The sequence below is a fragment of the Dipodomys merriami genome, unplaced genomic scaffold (assembly GCF_024711535.1).
Source record: "Dipodomys merriami isolate MVZ:Mamm:240054 unplaced genomic scaffold, mDipMer1.0.p SCAF_12, whole genome shotgun sequence".
Lineage (NCBI taxonomy): Eukaryota > Metazoa > Chordata > Mammalia > Rodentia > Heteromyidae > Dipodomys > Dipodomys merriami.
In genome coordinates, this window is record NW_027202493.1 from 44174352 (window position 1) to 44196500 (window position 22149).

A 22149-nucleotide genomic window follows, 5' to 3' on the forward strand; every position below is an offset into this window, starting at 1 on the left:
CATCCATCCATCCACTCATCTAACCATCCATCCACCCACCCATCCATCCTTCCATTCACCCACCCATCTATCCATCCACCCATCCATCCACTCATCCATCCACCCACCCATCCATCCATCCATCCATCTACCCATGTATATTCCTATTCATTCATCCATCCTTTAAGGGGCCTGGCCCTGTATATGCTGTAACAGGAACAAATAGAAGAAAGCCAATGTCTCGTCCAAAGATAACTTTCTTTGAAATATTTTTATTTCACTTTTCTAACAGTAATGTAGAAACAAATAATCATAAAAATAAAATTGCCAACTGTCCATTGAGGATGTAATAGCACTTGGTATTGCTATGGGGTAGGTCCTGGGCAAGGCCAGGTGGCAGTCGAGCCTGGCCAGGCTTCTGATTGCCAGGAGCCTACGAAGGCAGGGGCAGGACCGCATGTGGCAGCACAGTGGAGTCCGGGCGGATTACATCCCAGGGCACAGAGGGCACAGAGACGGCTAGTGAGCGACACCACCCACGGTGTAGTATACATGTAGAAAGCCACAGAGAAGGCAGAGGAGGTGTGGCCAACTTTGCTGCTGAGCCACCCAAAGCAGGAACGTCACAAAACTGAACTGGTTGGTTGTGCTCACTCTGGAAAGTAGAGGGCTAACAGACATCAGACCGCACAGAGAAAACAGAGCTGCTCCCACCCTTCCTAATTAACAACAACAACAACAACAACAAAAACACTCTGGGGAAGAACTGCGCAAAACAGCTGGGGCATCTCTAACCTATTCCAAACGTGTGTGGGTCTTTGCTTCCTTCAGGAGAACGAAGGCAGGGGGAAAGCATGGTTAACTGAGCCCCAGACTGCCCAGCTGCACGGTCAGCACCGCCACCACACCCGACCCAACGGCTCCATTCTTCCAAGCCAATATGGTCATGTTTTCTAACGACCAACTTTCATGTTTTCTAATGACCAACTTTGAAAAATCAAGCAAAGCCAATTTGGGTATTTCTTCAGCATATAGAATATGTCCTCTGTGTGTGTGTGTGTGTGTCCATGTGTTTGTGTGTCAGCTAGAGGATGACCCCAGGCTCCAGGCCTGCCAGGGGGAGGGGGCAGGAAAGGAAGCCCCCCTGGGACTTGGCAGTGTTGTGCTGGCCTCTAAGGACAGCCCTCGAGGATGCAACCTCAGACTTTAGGGCTGACGACAAATCCTGGCCACAAATCCTGGCAGAAGCTTTGGATTCACAAGGAAGGGGCCACCTTCTTTATCGACTTGCCTCTTCCCACTCTCAGGTCTCCCCCAGCTCCCGTGGGCTGTGGCATGTGTGGACATGGCCCGTGGGGATACGTGGGAGGAAAAGCCTGGAGAGCAGCCAGTGGACCTGGACGGCGTACGGGGGGCGATGAATGATCCCCCCTGAGCGCCTCTGCCCACCATTACTGTCCTTTCCCCCAAATACTCTGAATGGTAAGCGGGTGGGGGGGACCCGGCAGGGGCTGAATGCGGGGAGAGTTGCAGACTGGCAGCTTGTGGGTTTGGCATCGCATCAGGACTGGCTTTGGGGTTCAGGTTCATTAGGGTCTGCGCAGGCATTACTCATAATGAGCTCCCATCTCAATATTCTAGTCATTGAAGAGCTGTGTGACCCAAGGGACATCACTCCTTTCCCAGGCATCACTGTGACTAACAAAAGGGCTCCACTAGATGCCCTCAAAGGCCTAAGACACTTGCAGTGTCAGGGTGATCGCACGCCATGAGTGTATCGGAGCAGGAAACTGCCCTGCCAGCAGCGCTGCAGCTGCGCGGCTTACATTTGCTGTTAGGTAGAAAACTCAAAGCCACGTCAAAGAACTGCCTTGACCTACTCAGCAGGCTGACATGAAGTAGACAGACACGAACAGGGAAGCAGTCATTAACAGTCTTGCTCAACTGCAATGAGTTGCTTAGGCCAGGCACAGTCTCGGGAGGCTCGGGAGGGAACTCTGGGCCCCCGGGGGGTCTCTTTGGAGAGGGAGATAAAGTGATGCAGATGTTCCCATCAGACCCCACCAGGAGGTCTGTCCTGCCCCAGCCCAGGGAACTCAGGATGGGACACGAGTGTTCCACCGGCCTCTCGGGTGCTTCCCTGGGGTTGCACGTGGCAGTGGCAGGGGAGGGTCCCTGTGTTGGTTGTGAGCGGAGCATGGGGCCAGGGGTGGCAACGTGGTATCCGAGCCCGATTAACCCAAGGGATGCCCATACATACCCATCACAACCCTGGCAGGTGTTAGAGACTGTTTATGCAGCCTTGGAGTGCCAAGGCAGAAGTCGGAGAGGAGCCCGACTTTCCCCCAGCATTGCAGGTGGCTGGCGGGGGGAAACACCTTGCTGTCCCTTTTGTTTTCCTGTGTGGGGGGGGTTCTTGTTACGATTGCCAGGTCACCCGCTGGGGGGATTCGACCCAGAACTCGGAGGGTGCTGGCAGCTTGGGAGGTGGCATATTGAACACACCTCATGTCCCCAGGTCCCCGGAGGGAGCCACCTGCAAGAACAGAAAGCTGTGGGTAGGGGCTCTTTTGGGGCCCAGTTCATAGCACCAGAGATTCCAGGGTGTGGGAATGGGGGTCACCAAGGGGAGGCCCAGGGAGGACCCTGCAGGGACCTGAGTCTCAGGTAGTTTCTGCACACTTTCTGGGTACTGACCAAGAGCTGCTCAGGGAGACCCAGGGCTTGGCAGCCGTGCCCCGTAGGCCCCTCTTCCACCGGGTCTTGGGGTGAGCCCGGCCTTGGGGAGACCCACTGGGCCACTGGGCCTCAGCTTCCAGCCCCCACCGGCCCTCCCGCCCCTCCAGGGGCTGCTCAGCAGAGGGAGAACCTCCGGGAGTTGATGTTCATCTTGGTGACCCCGATGAGCTTGAGCGGCGTAGAGAGGCTGAAGGAGGAGGCCAGCGGGGAATCGCAGAAGAGGTCCGACAGCTCGTCGCGCTCCTCCAGCTCGCAGGTGGCGTCGTTGAGCATGCGCCGGTGCTGGCGGCACGTCTGCTCGATCTTCAGCTTGTTGATGTCTCCGCGCAGGCGCATGAGCTGCCTGGCCAGCTGCTGGTCCTGCAGCCGCATCTCTGCCTGCAGGGGCGGGGCAGAGGTGCTGGTCAGCATCAACGGAGCCCAGGGCCCCGACAAGCAGAGGCCCTACACAGGGGTCCTCACGGGTGTCAGGGCCACGGGATAGTCCTTCTGGGAACACGGGGACTCCCAAGCGCGGGGGTGAAAAGTCAGACACTCTGGGGCTCAATGAGGGTGTGCCTGCCCAACAAAACTCCATCCCAGGCTTCCATTCCGGAAGAGGTCCGTGTCTGTCTGTCCCGGCTTCAAGTGACTCACCGTTCATCCCCCTGGTGTAGAGATCAGCAGGGGGAGCATTTAAAGAAGTATGAAGAAAATATACAGTATAAAGAGAGATGGGGGTCACACAGCCCCCTCGGTGGCGTGGATCCAGGGTAGGGAGGAGGGCACGTGGCGGGAGGCGCTAACTCCTCACAGGACCTCCACAGGCAGTCCAGAGCCATCTACATGAAGTGGGGCCCACCCGGCTCCCCTGGGGCACCCGCAGGACAGTCTGCATACAAGTCAGCAAGTGGGCATGTGGAGGGCGTCCACACACTGCCCAGGTCACAGTGTAGCTGAGCCGGTGTGTGGAGAGGGAGGAGCCCGGGCCTCAGGGGGTCTCACCCAGCGCGGGCCCCGACAGGCCACCAGCGGCTCCCACCCAGACCCTCTGATGCGCTCTCACCATCCACTCTGCTTGCACTTGCGGGTGATGATTGCTTGGTAGTGTGTGTGTGTGTGTGTGTGTGTGTGTGTGTGTGTGTGTGTGTGTGTGTGTGTGTGTGTGTGTGCGTACCACGTTCAGCTACAGAGTCCACCTGGTATCTGGAGACAAGCCCGGGGATTCCAGCGGGACTCTGTTGGTAGCTATGGGAATGAATGCAGATGTTTGCATCTCTTCCCCTTCGGGTCTGGAATACAGTGAATGGCTGGGTAGGAAAATCGGTGCCCAGCAGTAAGCACTTCCGGGTTCCGTCTCTGCCTTTCAGTGCTTCTCCAGCTCTGCGGGAACACTGCCAGGCAGCAAGCCCGGGGGACAGTTTCTACGTACTGGTTCCCCGGCTCTTCCCACGGGTGCTCCCTTCCTTTCAGGGACTGCTCTGGACAAACCAGCCTGGATTGGGGGCAGTGGAGCTCCACGTGGGCCCGAGCAGGAGGCTCCTTCATTCCAGGGGCAGCCTGGGCCCCAGAGACCATAGACACCTCGGTGAGAAACTATGGTGGCAGGGAGATGGCCTGTGGTGGATGTGAGCCCCATGGCGGGAAGGAGACAGGTAGCCCAGGCCCTTCTCTCCGCCCTGCCAGGACCTCCCAGGCTCAGGCCTGCCCTGGAGAGCCTGAGATGCCCAGCCCTAGAATCTATCAGCTTTCAGGTGCGGGTTTATTGCCATCATCACCGGGCCAAGGCCCCAAGTAGGACATGGGGTTCGCACCCCGCCTCCCCAGGCACCTGGCATCCTGCTGGGGACACAGGCGCAGGACTCAGGGTTGTGGTTTGTGGCTCCGGCAATCACGGCACCTGGAGCCAGGGGGCAAGGGGCCGCAGGTCAGAGGAAGCGGGCGTACCACGGGCAGAGGTGCGTCCTACCAGGGTAAAGGAAATGGAGGCAAAGAGACGCAGGTTTCTTTGCAGGAGCTAAGAGCATTTCTTGAGAGCTGGCCTGTTTCTTCAGGTAGGCAACCCTAAGGCAAGATTTACATAATGCAACCCCATAATTACAGGGCTGTGCTAGGGAAGGAAGAGGAGAAGGAGGGAGATTTCCTGACTTCCAAGCCCACCTGGCCAGGTGAGGCGGCAGAGGGTGTGGGACAGTGGGGCTCTGTGGGGAGGTGGGTGGGAGGACGGTCCCCAGAGAGATGCAGAGACCAGCAAGGCTGCAAGCGAGCTTGGTCCCGGTCAGTCCTCTAGCCCCGGAGCCTCCAAGGCAGGGAGGAGAGGCCGAGCCCTGTCTCCCTGGTCTGGGAACTGTAAGGTGTGGAGAACTAGCAAACGAAGGCTGAAGGCTGTAGAGCCTACTGGAACAGCAGGGGGGTGGGGCGGGGTCTCCAATAAAGGAAGCCGATTCATCACGGCCAGCAAATTCAAGGGAAGGCAAAGACTGCTCCAACAGACTCTCCCTTCCCCCACTCACAGCTACGTCCCTCACAGCAGCTCAAAGACAGAAGCAATTCAAAGTGCGCCTGACTGCTGAACAGACAAACAGAATTCGATCCACCCTACACCAGGACATCAATCGTCCTTCACAAAGAGACTCGAGCACATGCCACAGCATGCAGGACCTTGAAGACATTCTTCTAAGTGTCAGGAGCCAGCCACAGGAAGAAAAATACTTGGTGATGCCACAGGTGCAAGCTAGCTAGCATGATTGGATTCGGGGACAGCGCGGGGCGGTGGGGGGAGAGAAAGGGAGCTGCGGGAAGGGCCCAGTTATCACGTGTTGTCTAGTATAGATGAGGCAAGACAGAGCCCCAGGTGACGGCCGTTTGCCGCCTTCATTCTGGGATTGTACCCATGCTGTCACCACTGAGAGGCCCAGCCATGTCTCCAGGGGCTATAGAGAGACTGGGTAGGAGACCCGGGTCATTTTCTCCATTTTTCTCAGTGCATTCCCACGCATCCACACGGGGCTGCAAGGCCCGGCTCTTGAGGTGTGTCGTCTTTGTAACCTGTCTCAGGGTTGAGTTTCCCGGAAAGGCTAGCTTTATTGTTCTAGTTAGGAACTCTGTGTGGAAGCCGGGACAGACAGCCTTACGGCGTTAGTGACTCTCATTTGGCCTGTGATGGAGAGCTGCATTAGTGACTCTCGTTTGGCCTGTGATGGAGGGCTGCGGTGGCCAGGGATGGGGGAGGTGGCTCAGGGTTACAATGTGCTGCCCAGTGGAAATGGGAGGTTCTGGGGAATGTGTAAACAGAACTCCCCAAGATCCACAGAAACCAACCCCAGGATGCGAGTTAATCTTCTGGGATGGGGAGTGTGTGCCGTAGCAGGCTCCTCCCTGAGGGTCTGGGCTGTGGGTGGCAGGAAGGGCTTGTTGGCTTCTGTCCCCTGGCCGGCTTGGGGTGCAGGAAGGATCCGGCTGGGGTCCTCTTCTGTCTGGGCTCCCGGGTGGGGTGGGCGGGGGGGCGGGAGGAGAAGGGCAGACCAGAGGCCCCGGCCCGGCAGAGCACAGGAAGCTCCCACAGCCAAGGTGGGATGACCTGAACGGCAAAGGCTCTGCTCATGTGGTAAGGCCTTTGATGATTCCAATTTAGAAGGTTCTAGGCCAGAATACCACCTGCCCCGCTCAGGACTGGTCTTTGGGGAGATGAGGTGCTGCTTTCCGAAGGATGCCCAGGCCTGTGGCCAGGGGCCCTGGCTTCCAGTCAGGTGAGCAGCCATGGGCCAGTGTTTACCCCCCCACACCCTTCAGGAGGGGTCAGGTCACCCTCCCCCACGGCTTCAGACTGCCCGTGGGGGGCCAAGGGCTAGATACATGGAAGGGGCACACCTGCAAGGGAGCAGGGGAGGTGGGCCGCCGAGGGCCTGGTGAGGACCTGAACCAACACTTCTCAGAAGAACAATGGCCAGCAAGTACATGAAAATGCGCTCACCATCACCAAGCACTGGCGAGTGCAGAGCAACCCCACCCTCACCTAGCTAGAATGGCTGCAATCAGACACAAGAAGTAAAAATGCTGGGATGATACAGACAAAGGAGAAGTCACAGACTGCAGACCTCAGGGAGAACAACTGGAAACAGAACTACTATTTGAGCCAGCAAGCCCCTAAGAGAAATGAAATAAAAAGCAATATAGCAAAGAAGTACCTGCACTCTTGTATATATTCTTCACTATTCATAATAGCCAAGCGGTGGAATCAATTGAGATGTCCACTGATAGATAAAGAGTCAAAACGTATGGTATAAACTAGCAGTAGAAAAGTATTGAGCCACGAAAAGGTGAAATCCTGATGTGGTGGCCATGTGGATAGAATATGAGTACATTATATTAAGTGAAATAAGCCAGACACAGTACAAGAAGTGCCTACATGTGCTCACACATTTGTGGAAGCAAAAAATGTTGATCTCATAGAAGTAAAGAGCAGCTGGGTGCCAGTGGCTCACGCCTGTAATCCTAGCTACTCGGGAAGCTGGGGTCTGAGGATCACGGTTCAAAGCCAGCCTGGGAAGGAAAGTCCTTGAGACTCCATTCTCCAATTAACTCCCAGGAAACTGAGAGTGGCACTGTGGCTCAAAGTGGTAGAGCGCTAGCCTTGAGTGAAAGAGAAGAGCTCAGGTACAGGGCCCAGGCCGTGAGTTCAAGACCCTGACAGGAAAAAAAAAGAGTAGAATAGAGGTCCCTGGAGGCTGGGGAGGAGGGTGGGGGAGAAGAGATAAAGGAAAGATAGATAATATTCTTTATCACAGCAGGGTAACAACTCATTACACGTTTCAAAATAACTCAAGGGGAAGAGTTTAAAGGTTCTCCACACAGATGCCATAGTTACCTAAGGTGATGGAAATGCTGAGTGTTCTGATTTGACTGTTACATGTTATATGTTTGTATCAAACTATACTACTGTACCCCCATATATAAATGCACATACACTAACTTTTCTAATGCCTGGCTGGTTATCCAGCCCAAGGACTGACGTCTGGCTGAGCAGTGCCTTCGGTCTGAACCTTAGGGCCACCAGACCTGGCGTCTGTCTCAGAACAGTGAGCCTCCTTCTAGCAGAGAGTTAGATGATCTTCTCAAAGGAAAGAGAATGCAGAAGACTGTGGAGACCGGCACCCCGAAGTTCTAGTCACTGAGAGAGCAGAACTGGCCTTTGTGATCCCCTCCCGGGGAGCCATTCAAAGCTCAGGCTCTGAGACTGGGCAGATGAGAGTTCAAATCCCTGCTCTGCTGGTTAACTGTGGACAACTCTCCTAACTCCAGACCCTCCCTCTGTACTGTGCTGGTCGCACCCACCCTGGCGGAGCAAGCGCGCAAAAGGTGCCCAGCCCCAGGCAGACATGGCCACCCAGGAGCCAGGCAGCTGTCTGGGCACACCGCGTCCCCGTTTTCCTTTCCCATCACCTGGCTGGAAAGTCTCCATTATCTCCATTTCATGGTGATAAAACCAAAGAGGATTAGGCAAATTATTTCTTCCTCTAGCCAATATCGTTAGGATGTGGTAGGACTTGAAGTCTAATCGAATGACACATTTCATGCTTGCCTCCTCCTCTCCAACCATAGCCAGTTCCTGGGCCAGGGGGTAAGAGTCACCGGCGGGTGCTGGTTAACGCCCGACGCCACCGGACTCACAGCCCGAACTGACAAGAGGGAGGGTTTGCACTTGCAGCAGGTGCCCTGGGCTCCCTGGCTGCAGGTCTCTCCTTAATGGGGAGAGCCTGCCCCCTCCACCTCTCCCTCGGGGACTACGCGCAGCACCCACCTCTGGGGCTCAGGGCCGCCTCCAGCCGCTGTTCTGTTGAGCTGCTGTCCTCTGGCCTCTCCTTGCTCCCTTTGTGAGCCTGCAGGGAACTGGGGGCAGGGTCACCTCCGGGAACGGAAGGCCTGGTTTTCTGTATCTTATTCCAGGAGATCCTACCTTGTTCTCACCCGTAGACGACAGAGTGAGAGATGTGTTCTCATTATGCCGGCAGGAAAGAAAGGAACCTGGCACTTTCCTTTCTTTGCCCCTTTGTCCTTTTTTCCTGATCGTAAGTTATACCTTCTTATTGTAGAAATTTCAGAAACTGGGCTGGGAAGGTGGCTCAGTGGTAGAGTGCTGGCCTAGCAGGCACAAAGCCCTAAGCTTGACTCCTCAGTACCACATACAGAAAAAGCCAGAAGTGATGCTGTGGTTCAAGTGGTAGAGGGGTAGCCTTGAACACAGTCAGGTTCAGGGACAGTGCCCAGGCCCTGAGTTCAAGCCCCAGGACTGGCAAAAAAAAAAAAAAATCAGAAACTATAGGCAATTAGAACACATATTACCAGAAGTGAAATCCCAGGCTGCTAGGGGTTGAACCCGGCTGAGGCTTGGACTTGCTCAATAAGCGTTCTATCACACGGAACCACACTGCAGCCCATTCTGAAACCAGGAAGGTTTGCGCATGGGCGTGGACTGGCAATGCGTCTAGAACACAAGGAGGAGAAGATCCCGGGCCAGGCAGGTGGGTCCCTGGCCTGGAGAAGCTTCGTCCTTGCACACGGCCTCTGGCTGGCCCCTTAGCCTGGCTGTCAAGCCTATAACCTGCCTAGCCTTGGTCCTCCCATCCAATGCGAAGAGCCAACATGGCACTGTGAGAGCAAGACCCCAGAGCTGCCAGACCCGGCTGTGGCCATCCTCTGACGGGCCCTTCAGCAGATTAGCTGGTGGGTTTGGGCCTCAGAGAGCTGTGCCTGGACCTGCCAAAGCCGTGCATTTGCCAAGTAGGCAGCCTGGGCATGAGAGGCTCCGTCAGAGGCTCCGCCGGGAGCTGTCTCCGGCTGGTTGGCACCAAGCACGGGCGCCAGCAGACCCTGCGTTTCCAGGCTTCCCGGCACTCAGCCCCTGCCTGATTACCACCTGTCAGACATCTTCTCTACATTTTCTCACAAGTATAAACACCTTCTGGAAGGCTCTGTCTGCAGGGATCAAACACACCTGTGTGCAACTAAAAATGTATCTGTGGCTGGCGCCCAGGGATTCTCACTAGGAAGGGGCCCGGGAAGCTGGGGTGTCATGAAGGGCCCGGGAAGCTGGGGTGTGGGTGTCATGAAGAGGCCGGGGTGTTTTGTCTTTGGCTCGGCCCCCATAGGCCAAGCAGAAGCCGTTCTTGTCCCTGTACTTCACCGCCCAGGTTGACACGGGGGATTTCTGCACCCCACTGCCCGGGACTCTGGAGTGCTGGAAGATGTTCTGCGTCCCAAGCTCAGCTGGAGAGAGGAGGCAGGCACCCACACACCACGTCAGGCCCTGCCTGCCTCCTCCTTCCCGAGGTGTCACGCACCACGCCAGCCACTTGGCCACGTTCCGAGGTGGCCCAGAGGGGAGGAAGCTGGAGGCTGTGACCTTCTGGTATCCGGGACATCCTGCTCCCAGCAGCCGGGCACAACGGCCACCTCACCAGACCCTGCGTGGGTGCCCTGCGAGCAGTGATTCTGACCTTAGCCTGGAGGAGTCAGAGGCTGCCACAGCCAGCGGGGCCCAGCTCTAAATCCACTCAGAGCCAGAGTCTGGCCCCTCCCAGAGACGTACATGGTGGAGCATTCGCTATTCCCTGTGCCCAGGGTGTCAGGAGTGACTTCCCTTTGCCTAATGGTGACAGCCAGGAGGAAGAGTGGGGGGGGGGAGGGAGACCATCGGCTCCTTTCCCTGCTTTGTAAACCTGTAGAGATCAGGCAGTGCTCTGTGGGGGAGGCAGAAGATGGGCTAATGATCTTCCAGACCTGGCACAGCCTCCCCTAGCAGGGCAATGCCAACAACCATCTCTGCCTAGACTAGCCGCTCCTGCCAGCCGCCAGGCAGTCGGGGGTCAGAGCCTAACCTTTTCTGGGAACCTGGGCTTCCGTTGAGCGGGCTTTGCCTAGGGAAACCCCCTCACCACTCCCTGAATTATCATTTCGGTCTACTTCCTTGTTTGGACTGGGATGTAAGAACAGGAGAACATGTTCAAATGTAGTTGTTTCTACCTCGGTGAGCTGGTGCTTCATTTCTGTCCCAGGTAGATCTGTGTGCCGCTGTCCCTGGCCTGCCTGCCAGCCTGCTTTGGGGAGACCACTTGGGGGGCCTGTGGTCCCTGGCCCATGGGCTTTGGAATCTCCTGAGTTCCTCCACCCAGGCCGAGTGGCTGCCTCGGCCCCAGGCAATGTGGGACACTGATGGCAGGGACAGGGCCTGGAGCTTGTCTGGGGACCTCTGGGTCTGCCCTCTGAGGTCCCTGCTTGCTTGGCCCATCTGTGCCTGCTTTGATTCTCTGACACCCCAACTGTGGTATTTATGACACAGAGTATCCCCTGAGAGCCTGGTGGAAGTTCCTCATCAGGCCTCATTCCCAGACCCATGGATCTAGAATCTTCCTTGTAACAAGGGACTTGGGGGTAGGAGTGTCTGTAGAGTGGAGTTCATAGGTCACGGCCCTCTCAGCACCTGCAGATGGGCCCCTGCCACCGGGTCTCAGCTCCCCAAAGGCAGAGGCCGCATCTGAGTCTTGACTCTGCCACTTTCCAGTCCTATCACCCTACAAGGCCACGCGACCTCTAGGAGCCTAAGTTTACTCAACTGTAAAGCCCAGACATTCACAAGAAGCCCACAGGATTGCTGTAGGAATCAAAGAGAAAGGAGGGCTGGGATCTCATTCAACCCCATTCTCTCTGCCTGCACCCCGTGTACTTTGTGAACTGCCGCGCCTTGGTGCTTCTGTGAATTCACAGATTTAGGAAATGGACTGCTTGGAGGGAGAGTGCTGGGGCAGCTAAGACTGTCTCTGCCTGTTGCATTCCCCGCCCAGTCTGTGTCCCCTTCCTGAGAGTGCGGTGCCCAGAATGGCCATGCCATGGGACAGCCAGAAGCAGTGAGGAGCGCTAGCAAAGAACCTGCATGCGGTGAGCGCTTGCTGGGTGTCCTGGAGTTCCCCACCCCTGGGAGCAGCAGAATGGAGCATGCTACTCAGAGTAAGGCCCCGTGACCCAGCATTCCTGTTGCCCACTTCAGCCCTGACAACAAATGCCCTCTGTCCCCTGTGGATCCCACGCTCCACATGCCCTGAAGCTGCTTCTGCACCTCGCCTACCTTCTGCCCCTCGGGGTACCTTGGGCTGCTTGGCCTACCACGTTCCCACACCAACGATGAGCCGGCCTGTAGGGCACAGGCAGTGTGGTTACGCGAGGGAGCACCCCAAGGAGCCCTCGCCGATTAATGCCTGTAGGATGATTTCTTCCCTATTTCCTGCTCCGATAGGGGGTCTATGAGGAATGTGAACTTATTTGGAGAGTAAATAGCTCTGTTCCCAGAAGCAACAAAATCTCAAATGAACCTGAGACCCACAAATTATATCCTTGGTTAAAGGATATTTTCTGTTCCTTCTTATGAAAACACATCAAAGCGGGTTTGCCTCAGGAATTTGAAGAGCAGCCTTTCATCTGTCCTGGGCACTGGCTGTCCATCTATCCCTCACACAACTCCACGAGTAAGAATCCACAGGCGATGTCTTCAACAAACACCAACAGCCTGGACACGCACTCTATCACTAACCACATGCAGTATGGGATGTGTGTGCTGAGAAGCATTTCCAGCTAATCAGATACCTGTATCCTACAGCATCATTCCTTCCTACCCACAACCCACTGCATTTCAGTGCAGCCTCCCATAGGGATTTGTTTTCCAGAATTTTGCTAGACACACCAGTAGTACTTTGCCTTCCTTGTCCTGAGATTATGACCAGCTCTGAAAGGCAGCTGGCTCTTTGCTGCTTGTACAGCCGGACAGCCTGACCAGTGGTGTTATGTGGGCCTCAGGTGGTAGGAGATCGCAAAGGTTTAGCCACAAGCTTGGCCCAGCTGAGAAGCCACCAAGCTGGAGGACTAATGGTTTTCCCCTGGGAAAGGAGCAGGACGAGGCACCTGCACCGTGCCCCTCCCCTCTTTCCCTAGGCTGAGATTCATGGTAAGAGAGGCTTGCATGGGAAGGCATCTGCTGTGCCAGTGGGCAGGAAAAGGGCAGAGCCGCTGGGGTCCAGCTCCGTGCTGCACATGCCTCATTCCACCTTTGCCCACACTCATGGCACCTGGAAGGCCCAACCCTGCTTTGATTTCTGGGCAGGCTCAGCCTCCTGGGCAAAGCCTGCGGCTCAGGCGTGAGCAGTCATGTATACCCGGGAAGTCGGGAATGAGTAGTTCAGAACTTTCCAGGCTAGGCCTCCACCCTCACCGCAGTCCCTCGCACAGTTACAACCCCCACACTAAGAGTCCCTCCTGCAGTTGCCCCCCAAGACCCAGCTTGAGGAGTGCAGTCCCAAGTCAGCAGTCCCAGGCACAGCAGCAGCTGGGGCAGAAGGCAGGGGAGGGGGCCTCAGTGAGCGGGCAAACGCCAGGATAGAATACTAGACTCTGCTGGCACGTGGGCAAGGTGGGGGGATGTCTGGGATTAGGGGCTGAGCAGCCCAGGTCCCCTGTAACCACAGAGAAATGGGATGTCCTTTGTCCAATCGGACAGGTAAGTCGGGGGTGTGGTTAAAGAGGATGAACACATCCCTGGGGGAGAGGAGACCCACAGAGGAAGGCAGAGAGAACTCAGCATCCTCTCCTCTCTTTTCTGGAGGGTTCTGGGGTGGGGTGGGGGCTGGGAGACACTCACCAGTTCCTTCCTGAGCCAGGCTAACGCCTCATCGATGCTTTGGAAATCTTCTAGCTTGCCAATGGACCCTGACGCCCCATCGCCCCCACCGACGCTGGTAGGCTGGCGGTGCTCTCTGGGCTCCCTTGGGGGCAGCAAGGGCTCCCCAGGCTCACATTCCCCCTCTTCCAGGCTGGTCTCCTCCTGCTCGGTTGCCGGCCTCGGGAAGGGCCACGTCTGCTCTTCCAACTTGGCCTGCCACTCCAGGTAGGAGGGCCTGCGGGTCTCCAGCCTCAGCTTCTCCGTGAGGGCCTTCAGGCTCCGGAGGTGGTCGTCCGGGGGGGCTGTGGCCGACCCCTCCTCCTCGCCCACGTCTTCGATTTCAATCTGGGGCACAGACATCGTAATGCCCGCCCAGCAGTCGGGTGAGGAAGCTGAGGGCGGCGAGGAAGGCTGGTAGGGTTGCAAGGTTGATTCCCAGTCCTGGTAGGGCCTCATCCAGCTGGGGTTGGGGCTCCTGAGGGCATCACTGGGATGGGGCCCAGCCCCGGAGGTTGAGCCTTGGAGGCTGGGAGGGAGGGAGGCTGCAAGGTTGGCCTCAGGGAGAGTCCTCTGGACCGGATCTGCTGGGGCGCTCACGGTCTGTGATTAGGCTCAGACTCCTTGTGGGGGGCCTGCTTCACAGAAGACAGGAACGAACAAGTGGTGGTGGCTTCTGCCGAGATCTGTCTGTCCCGAAGGTGCGTTCAGACTAGGGATGGGCGGGAAGCAGATGGGGCGCTGTGCCCCTGGGCGATGGCAGGAGCTGCCAGTCCTGCAGGAAGAATGACAGTTACGTCAGTGGTGACCCCGCCCCAGCCCCGAGGCCAGCAACATCCAACTCCCTAGGAGGGGAAACTGAGGCTCAGAGAAGTTCCAGTCTAGCACTGGAAGGGAAACAATCTCATGACGGTCGCTGGATGCAGAGCAGTTGCTAAGAATACCCATCAGTGCTGCCATTCATGAAACCATTCTGCCCCTCGTTGCCTTGACCATTCAGGGCAAGCCTGTGGAGAGTGTTCTCCCTGTTTTACACCCCCAGGAACTCCAGCCTAAACGACTCACCAGCAAGCAGCAAGGGGCCGAGGCCAGCTCACTGGACTGTGAGTGCACAGCTCTCTCCTCGGGGCAGCAGCCGCCCCAGGATCCCGCAAGGCGTGGACAAGGCCAGGTGATGCCCATATGCTCAGGTATGTCTGCTGTGCCCCTCGGTGCCCTGCCCACCACCGGCCCGCCCCCAGGCCTGGCTCCCTCCCACACACCGCCTCCTGCTCCAACCCCTGACCTCACCTCTTAGGAGGAGGCAAATAAACCCGCAGCTGTGGAAAGGAAGAGAGCCGCTGCCTTCCAGTCCGGCTGTGGAGCCCAGGGAGGCTGGTGACTCACCCTGTGGAAAGACGTTTCTCCGTTTATCTAAAGTGCCCACACAGCAGGGCCTCCTGGCAAGGGCTCCCGCTGTGATCTGATTTGGCCTTCCCCTCTCTAGTGAGGGTTACCAGCCAGGCTTCTTACCCCATCGTGCCAGGGTGCAGTTAGGATTAGCCAGGAGCCTTCCGGCGTAGGGCCCCCATGTCCACAGGGACTGATCACGGGGAGGGAGGGGACAGATCAAGGGCAACATGCACCTTGAACTTGGCTTTTAGAGGAGGTTTTTAAAAAATGTGATTAGGGACTGCAGCTGTAAGAAACAGAACGGACAGATATGGAGCCCTCTCTAAGGTGTAAATGGAAAAGAAGACACTGGGCAGCCTGCTGCGTGCCACCCCTGGGTAAAACAGGAAGGAAAGAAAGAAATGGTTTTTGACTTGTGTATTTTTTTAATCCCTTCTCAAACAAAAATAAAATGAATGGTTATGATGTGGAGTGATGGGAACTGGACAGGCAGAGACAAGGGGGGGGGAGAATTAAGAGGGGGTGAAAACAAACTGGCGTCTGGACCACCAGGAGGCTGTGGGATCCTCTCCACAGAGACGCCAGGAAGGACACAGCCAGGAGCCTGGGCTACAAGTGAGAGCCGACTGGAGGGCGGGGTCTGCTGCCCAGCGCCCTGAGCTGCCCAGCCCGCTGCCGCAGGAACACCTCTGGGGAGAGACCCAGTGTCCCTGCAGGTGGTCATCCCCGGGGGAACTCTGATCCCACCGATCCAGACCCCGGACTCTGACAGCGTATCGTGAAGTGTGCCGCCGGCTCTGAGCACCACTGGCCTTTGAGTTGCTGCACCGGGCTGGGGATCTGATCCTAGCTCTAGGCCCTGTCGCACTTGCCTCCTCTCCGCTTCATCTCTGCTGTGGGGTTGTACTGTCAGCCTCCTGGGCACTCTGCGTTGGGCAGGACTAAGGTTCTGGCGTGCTCTTTGGGACTTAGCATGCTCCTCAATTCAAGAATACTCCTGGGGCTCCTTCTAGATGTTTCCCAGGTCAGTCTTCTCCGGACCTCTCAAATCAGAGGACCTGGAGAGCTTCTGTCTGGGGCGCCTCCCAGGAGTCTGCTGTCTGCCTTTGCTGTGTTGCCAGAATCCATCCTGAGTGTGCCCAGGGCAGCTAACCCACACAGCATGCCTGCCCTGGACCCGAGCTCGCGGTACACGCAGCAGAGGGTGTTGGAGAAGGTCGAGCTGCAGGAGGACCGGTAGGCCTGGCGCTCCCCACCTTGATCCTGTGTGTGGTAACACGGGACCAGGCCTCGACCCCTCCCCGGTTGGTCCAGCATCCTGCTCTCTTAGGTAAGGGGCTCGCTAGGGTGGGAGTCTGCCTACACGCAATGTCAGATGGGGGAGTTTATTTTCATTAGGGTTTCAGAGTAGGTTCCGGGGAGGCCGGAACAGTCCTCCAGAGAGCCGAGGCAAGCCAGGCTGAGCCTCTGATCGGCTGGGCATTGTGACGGCCAAGCACCTGGTGCCAGGGAGGCACAGGCGGTTGGCACAGTGCCACTTGATTGTGCGTTGGCCTCTGGCTTCAGGGTTAGACCCAAGGGTGACCGCCCACGCCGTGCTCTGGCAGCTTCGTGACCATCCCACACCTCTGGATCCTCTTCTTCTGAAGAGCAGCCTCACGGCTCCCAGAGCTCAGAGCAAAATGCAAGTACTGGACTCCTGGCTAACAACAGAAAGTCCTAAGAATGTCTGGCTGGTGATTACAAAAGCAGTAAGGGAAGCTGTGCCTGACACCGGCCCTGTGAAGCCCTGGGGCTTCCGTATTGAGGCGGAGCTGTTAGCAGCACGCCAACTTTCAGGAGGCAGCGACAAAGCTGCACTTTGGAAAACATTCGCAGGATGCAATCTATCAGGGCCTCGTCAGAGTCCTAGGGCCGGTCCCCACACTAAGCAGTCATCTGTGAGCCCTGACGGGCTGGGTGGCCTGAGCTGATCTGAGCACCCTGACGTCCTTCCGCAAAAGCCAAGCGACACAGTCAGTTGACCTCATACTTTTGGCTCTCAGTAGGTCTGAAAGATCTCCAAAGGAACAGGCCTGCCTTCAGAAGGAAGGAGGGAACCCGCTCCCTAAATCAGCACCCCGTGGACCCTGTGCCTGAGCCCACCTGCCCTTGCACACGTTTTTAACGTCCACCCACGGCTGAAGGCACTGGACCACCACGGTTTGTCCATGCGCCATCTGCACAGACTCTGAGCTTCAGCCCAGGATCCAGGCTCAGCCTTCTCTTCTCTGAAGTTCCTTGGTCCTATGCCAGCAACTCAGGGGCTGATGGAAGGGGACGAACGCTCTCCACAAAGTGGAAAGAGCTGCGCTGCCTGAACACTGGCATTCTCAGTGAGGAATGATGAGAGGGCGTGGAGAAGTCAGAGGTATGGATTTGCCATGGTGGGGCATGGATTCCTGGCAGGGACTGGGCAGTGCCCTGGACAGCTGCACCCCTTCCATGCCTTGTATCCAGAGAGGTCCAGAGGGTTCTTTCCTCCTGTCCAGCTGGCATGGGAGCTGAGTTGGAGTGTCACCCACACAGGCTCCAGGGACGTGCCAGGAGGTTGTCAGCCACTGCCCACTTATCCGGCACTTAGCTGGCCATGTCCCGAACTGGTGGGAGACATGGGCCGGGTGCCGGAGACCAAGGCCAGACCTGGGCAGCTTCCTGCCGGGGCAAAGCGTCCAGAGCTTCTTGTCCTCTTTCAGGGGTTTCTGGGGCCCAGGCCCAGGATGAGGGGGCCCTCCAACACACTGGACAGGGAGGGTCGTCCTTAGGCTAGGTCTTCCCAGGCCCAGGGGACCAAAGATCAGAGCCAGAAGCCAAGGGTGCTGCCAGGCCCAGGACCCGGTAATGGGCCAACAAGTTGAGGTTCCATAATCCCACCGGGCATGGGCAGGCTCTGCCAGGCAGGCCAGGTGGAAGTGGTAGTCACGCACCCGGGACACCAGACTGCCCTTCAAACTCATTGCCTGGCTTCCCGACCCACGCCAGAGGCTTTGCTAGCTCTGAGCAAATTCCTTGGTGGCGGTAGGCGGCTGGCGGGCGGGTTTTGTCAGCTAGCCAACACCTGATATCATTTAGGACCTTATTTGTTCACCTGGAGAATCTTCAAAACCATTTTCACGATGGGCTCCCGGGGCAGGGTGGGGTGGGGGAGGTTCAGGGCCTGCTGACTAATTCTCCCTCCTCCCTGCCAGCCTCTTCACTCTTGAATTCTTCCTAGAACTGTTTATCTGCACCATACACACAGTGCACATAATAATCCACATACAACACACAGGGATACACTTAATTCACAGATAACGCACACAATAATGTACATGATACACACCGAATGCACATAACAATACACATCTAATACACATAATACACACAATATACACATAATAATACACGTAACACACATAACGCACATATTCACAATACACACAATAAAACACCATACACACACACATAGCACTCTTCTAACCCCTGTCCAGTTTCTAACCGTCCAGCCCTGCTGACAGACTCAGTCTCCAACTTCCACGCTCTGGACCTTCTGCCAGGGAAGCCCTTCCCTGTCCTCTCTTCCTGAGTTCTCAGGGATTTATCCCCTTCTGGAAGCTATCCTTGATTTTCCCAGGCTGGCCTGTGTGCCAGGGGGAAAAACAATGATGTCATCACAAGAGTAGCTAATGCTGTCTCTGAGCAGCCACACCAGGAGGCTCTGAGGGCTGGGCCTGTGCCCGCACCTCACGGCTCACGCCTGCCTGTGTGGTGAGGGTCACTATCCCCACAGTACAGGTGGAGGCTGAGGCACACGTAGGCTTAGCAGCTTGCCAGAGGTCACAGAGTGAGTGAGCGGCGGATCAGGGGCTTGAGGCCTTGCCATCTGGTTCCAGGCTGGCTTCTATCCACTGGACTTCCTGACTGCCATTGCACTGTGCCAGGAGCTTTCTTGGTGGTCTCTCACCGGCTCTGGCCTTCATGAGGTGAGCATGGGGTTTTATCTCCTGCTTCTCCGGCACTTAGTGTGGTGAAGCCCGCTCTAAGCATCGTGGGATGAATAGCAGATGGAAAGATTTCCATATTTTTTTGCTGGAAGTCTATGCAGCTCGCATGGAGCTGGCCTGGCTGGGCTCCGAGGAGCCAAGGACTTTCCTGTGATGGTTTCTCTCCCAGTTATCTTGTAAGATGCCTCCGGCCTCTCCCTCCCCTGCCGAGGAGCCAGCGCCTGGACACAGGTGTGCAGGCTCTGCACCTGGCACAAATCAGGAGCAGCCTCCGCTCCTGCCAATCCCTGGGGCTTCGAGCTGGAGCCAGAGGGGCCCTGCTCCTCAGGGGACCGGCCCAGCAGGGTCGGATGATTCTAGCCCCTCACCTTGGGGAAGAACATTTCCCCCTGCTGGGAGACCCTGTCCCTAGGACACGCCCTGTCATCCCAGAGGTGGTCATGTGACTCCGTGGAGCTAAATCAGACCTTCTAAAGAGTTGGTTTTTTGTTTTGTTTTGTTTTCTGAAACTCCCACACTCCCAAGCCACCTCTCTCCCAGGCAGCCTGGGGGTGTGAAGGCCTCTGGCTCTGACATGGGAAGGTTTCACTGCTCACAAAGCCAAGCAGACAGGGCAGCACGAAGCCCCTAGTTAGCCCCTGCTGGTACGGCTTTCCAGTCCTCCTCTTGGGTGTGAGCTACTCTGCGCTGTGATTCTCACGTTTATAACTGACTAGCAAAAGCGTGTGTTGGAGAAAGCTGCAAATGAATGGAGCAGGTGTTTGCTGATATGTTGTTTCCCTATCAGGTCCAGGCCTTCCTTTCCTGACTGTAGGTCGCTGCCACCGGTGCTGGTAAGAGTCAGACCCTGCCTTCTCCTACTCTGCCTGAACTCTGGCCACGGAGCATAGGCGTGAGACTTGACCCTGGCCAATTAGAGGCTCAGGCCCCTGCTCTGGGTTTGTCCTGTGAGAACCAGCTGAATGGATGGTGAGGATTGGGGTGCTGCCTGGTGTCAGTCCTGGAGACGAGTGAGCTGAGCCAGAGAGGTAGCACAGTCATGTGACTGCTCCCTCTGTCTCCTGCTGCCTGCTTTCACTCGTGGGGCTTCACCTCCTGCCAATCTGTGGGCTGTCCTCAGCCCTGCCATCCTGTCATTCTGTTGCTTGCGCTCGGGCATCTTGGCTGGAGCGAGGGGGAATGGAGACTCCTTTGGACACTGGACAGCAATACATACAAGCAAGGGCCAAGCAGTGACACAAAGTGCTGTGACGCTGCACATGGCTCTCCCCTCCCCCATTTCCATGTGTCCCGGGGTGGGGGCCTGCATGTGAGAGCCACGGGGTGGACGCCACTGTCCCATGAACGAAATGTGACCGGGCCTGACAGTGCTGGGCCATGGTTCCTAATTCACTGTCTTAACAGGCCCCGATCCATGTGGGCAGGGTCACAGCTTCCCAGATGTGCAAGTTGACATTGGTTCTTACTAAAAAAAAAAAAAAATGCCATCATGGGTCACCACAGACATAGACATGCTCTGGCTTACGTAGCCTTCAGCTGATGCTCAAGAACTGGGCATAAAGCTGACAGGCTGACCAGGCCGGCCCGGCGGGCTCTGTGCGAGTGTGGTCCCCAGGCTGCTGGGATCCATCTCCTGCAGGCTACTCTGCTCTCCACAACGTTGGGCCTCCTACGGTCCCTCCATCCTCCGGTGTTCTCAGAATTAACCTTGAACTCTGAAGCTGCCTGGGGATCTCAGCATCGAGGGCCTGGGAACCATGCTTGGGAAAGGGGTGCATGGTTGAGAATATAGGAACCCCGACATTGAACAGCGCCCGCACAGGCTAGACAATAATGTCACCTTATCCTAGCTCATGAAGGGCTTTCATCAGGCCATCTTCACACACGGCCGCACAGGCTGGCTCTCTACAACGAGGATCTGCCCTGGGGCTCCTCCACTGCCTCCCATGCCCTGCCACGGGGCCCCAGGCCCACGCTGGGGCACAGGGGCTGGCTTCTTCCTTCACTCCAACTCTTCCAGTTGTGAGAACACCTCTCTCTCAGGCTGCAGCTCAGATCCTGCCCTAGTAACATTCCTACGAAGACATATGTCAATAACACTGTCACACTGCTAATGCTTATCACGTGCCAGGCGCACCAGGAGGAAACCGCATCTCCTGCACGGGATCTCGTGAACTGCGATCGAGCCATTGCACAGACAGGAAGAACTGGCTCAGAAGCGCTCAGACTGTACATGGCTGCAATCGAAGGGGGAGGCAGAGGATACCGCCGGAGGCCAGCCAGACTTTGTGTTCCCCTCCCTCATCTACTTGAACAGGACAGGTCTCAAACAACCAAGTGACCCAGGAAGCAACCAGTGCTGTCCTGATCCTGTGATGGCCTGTGATGCTGGCCTTGACCCCGAGGACCACCTGGCCTGCAGTTATGGACCAAAGACTGCAATATCCAGTCCCTGATGAGGGTAAACTGAGGTAGGGACCTGAGTGTGTGACCTATGGCTCCAGATCTCTTCTGTGACTGCCCACAGTCTTATACCCTCAGTCCTTGGGGGATGCAGGGCCAACCACTTTCTAGAACATACTGTCTGGACACCACCCTTCTGGGCTCTATCCAAGTGTCACAATGTCTACCAAGAGGTTTCTGGAGTGGCTGACAGGGCCAGCAGAGTACAGGCCCCAGCTGTCCCCACAGGAGGCCGCTGCTCTGAACAGGGAAGTCTGGGGGTGTGGGGCATCCTCAGCCTGGCCTGTGTGCCGCCAACACTGTCTGGCAGTTCACTGCTCTGCTTCTCGAGCCAGAGCAGGCCTGGACAGCGGGCAGAGGCTCACACATGTGTGTAAGGGTCTGTGTGCCTCTGCGGAGTCGGCCGTGTGTGGCCAAGACACAGTGCCCCACCACACAGTTGCAGCCTAGTCGGGGAGGGCATCTCCCGCCTCCTCCCCCAGCACCTGCGGCTCCACCTCTGTCCACGGTCCTGGCTCGGACGGTGGCTTCTGGGGCCAGCTTCAAGGCCGAGGGACAGCCCAGCCTACCTCGTGTCACGTATGCAGAGTGTGCAAACGGACTGTGAGAGGGGCAGCCATGGCGGGGATGACCCGAGAGGGGACGTGGGCGTGGCAGGCGCCACTGGGCCGGTGCCAGGTCAGTAGTGACAGCCCTGCAAGTCTGGACCCCTGTCCACTGTTGGGTTGGAGAAGACAAGCCTGGGCCAGGCAGGCTTTTCTGTCTGGGTTTAATCATAAATCTGAGCTTATGCTGCACAGGGACGCCAGGCCTGAACGGGGGCCGACCTGAGCCTGGTCTCGTGGCAGGTGGACTGTGGCATGTCCACTCCTG

At 56.9% G+C, this 22149-nt stretch overlaps 1 protein-coding gene across 5 annotated transcripts in view; it reads right to left on the bottom strand.

Moving 5' to 3' along the window:
* Nucleotides 1-287: 287 nt before the first annotated feature.
* Nucleotides 288-22149, bottom strand: part of Fam167a (family with sequence similarity 167 member A) — a 29062-nt gene continuing 7200 nt past the window's right edge. For 4 of the 5 annotated variants that reach the window (XM_070016795.1, XM_070016794.1, XM_070016792.1 and 1 more), the window contains exons 3-6: nucleotides 14690-14786; nucleotides 13382-14174; nucleotides 2849-3096; nucleotides 288-2515 (exon numbers count right to left, since the gene is read on the bottom strand). In XM_070016795.1, coding sequence (XP_069872896.1) covers nucleotides 2413-2515; nucleotides 2849-3096; nucleotides 13382-13858 — 828 coding nt within the window. In that variant the 5' untranslated portion in view covers nucleotides 13859-14174; nucleotides 14690-14786 and the 3' untranslated portion in view covers nucleotides 288-2412. Of the gene's footprint in view, nucleotides 2516-2832; nucleotides 3097-13381; nucleotides 14175-14689; nucleotides 14787-22149 lie in introns of those variants that run through there. The other variant, XM_070016796.1, reaches the window with a different exon arrangement.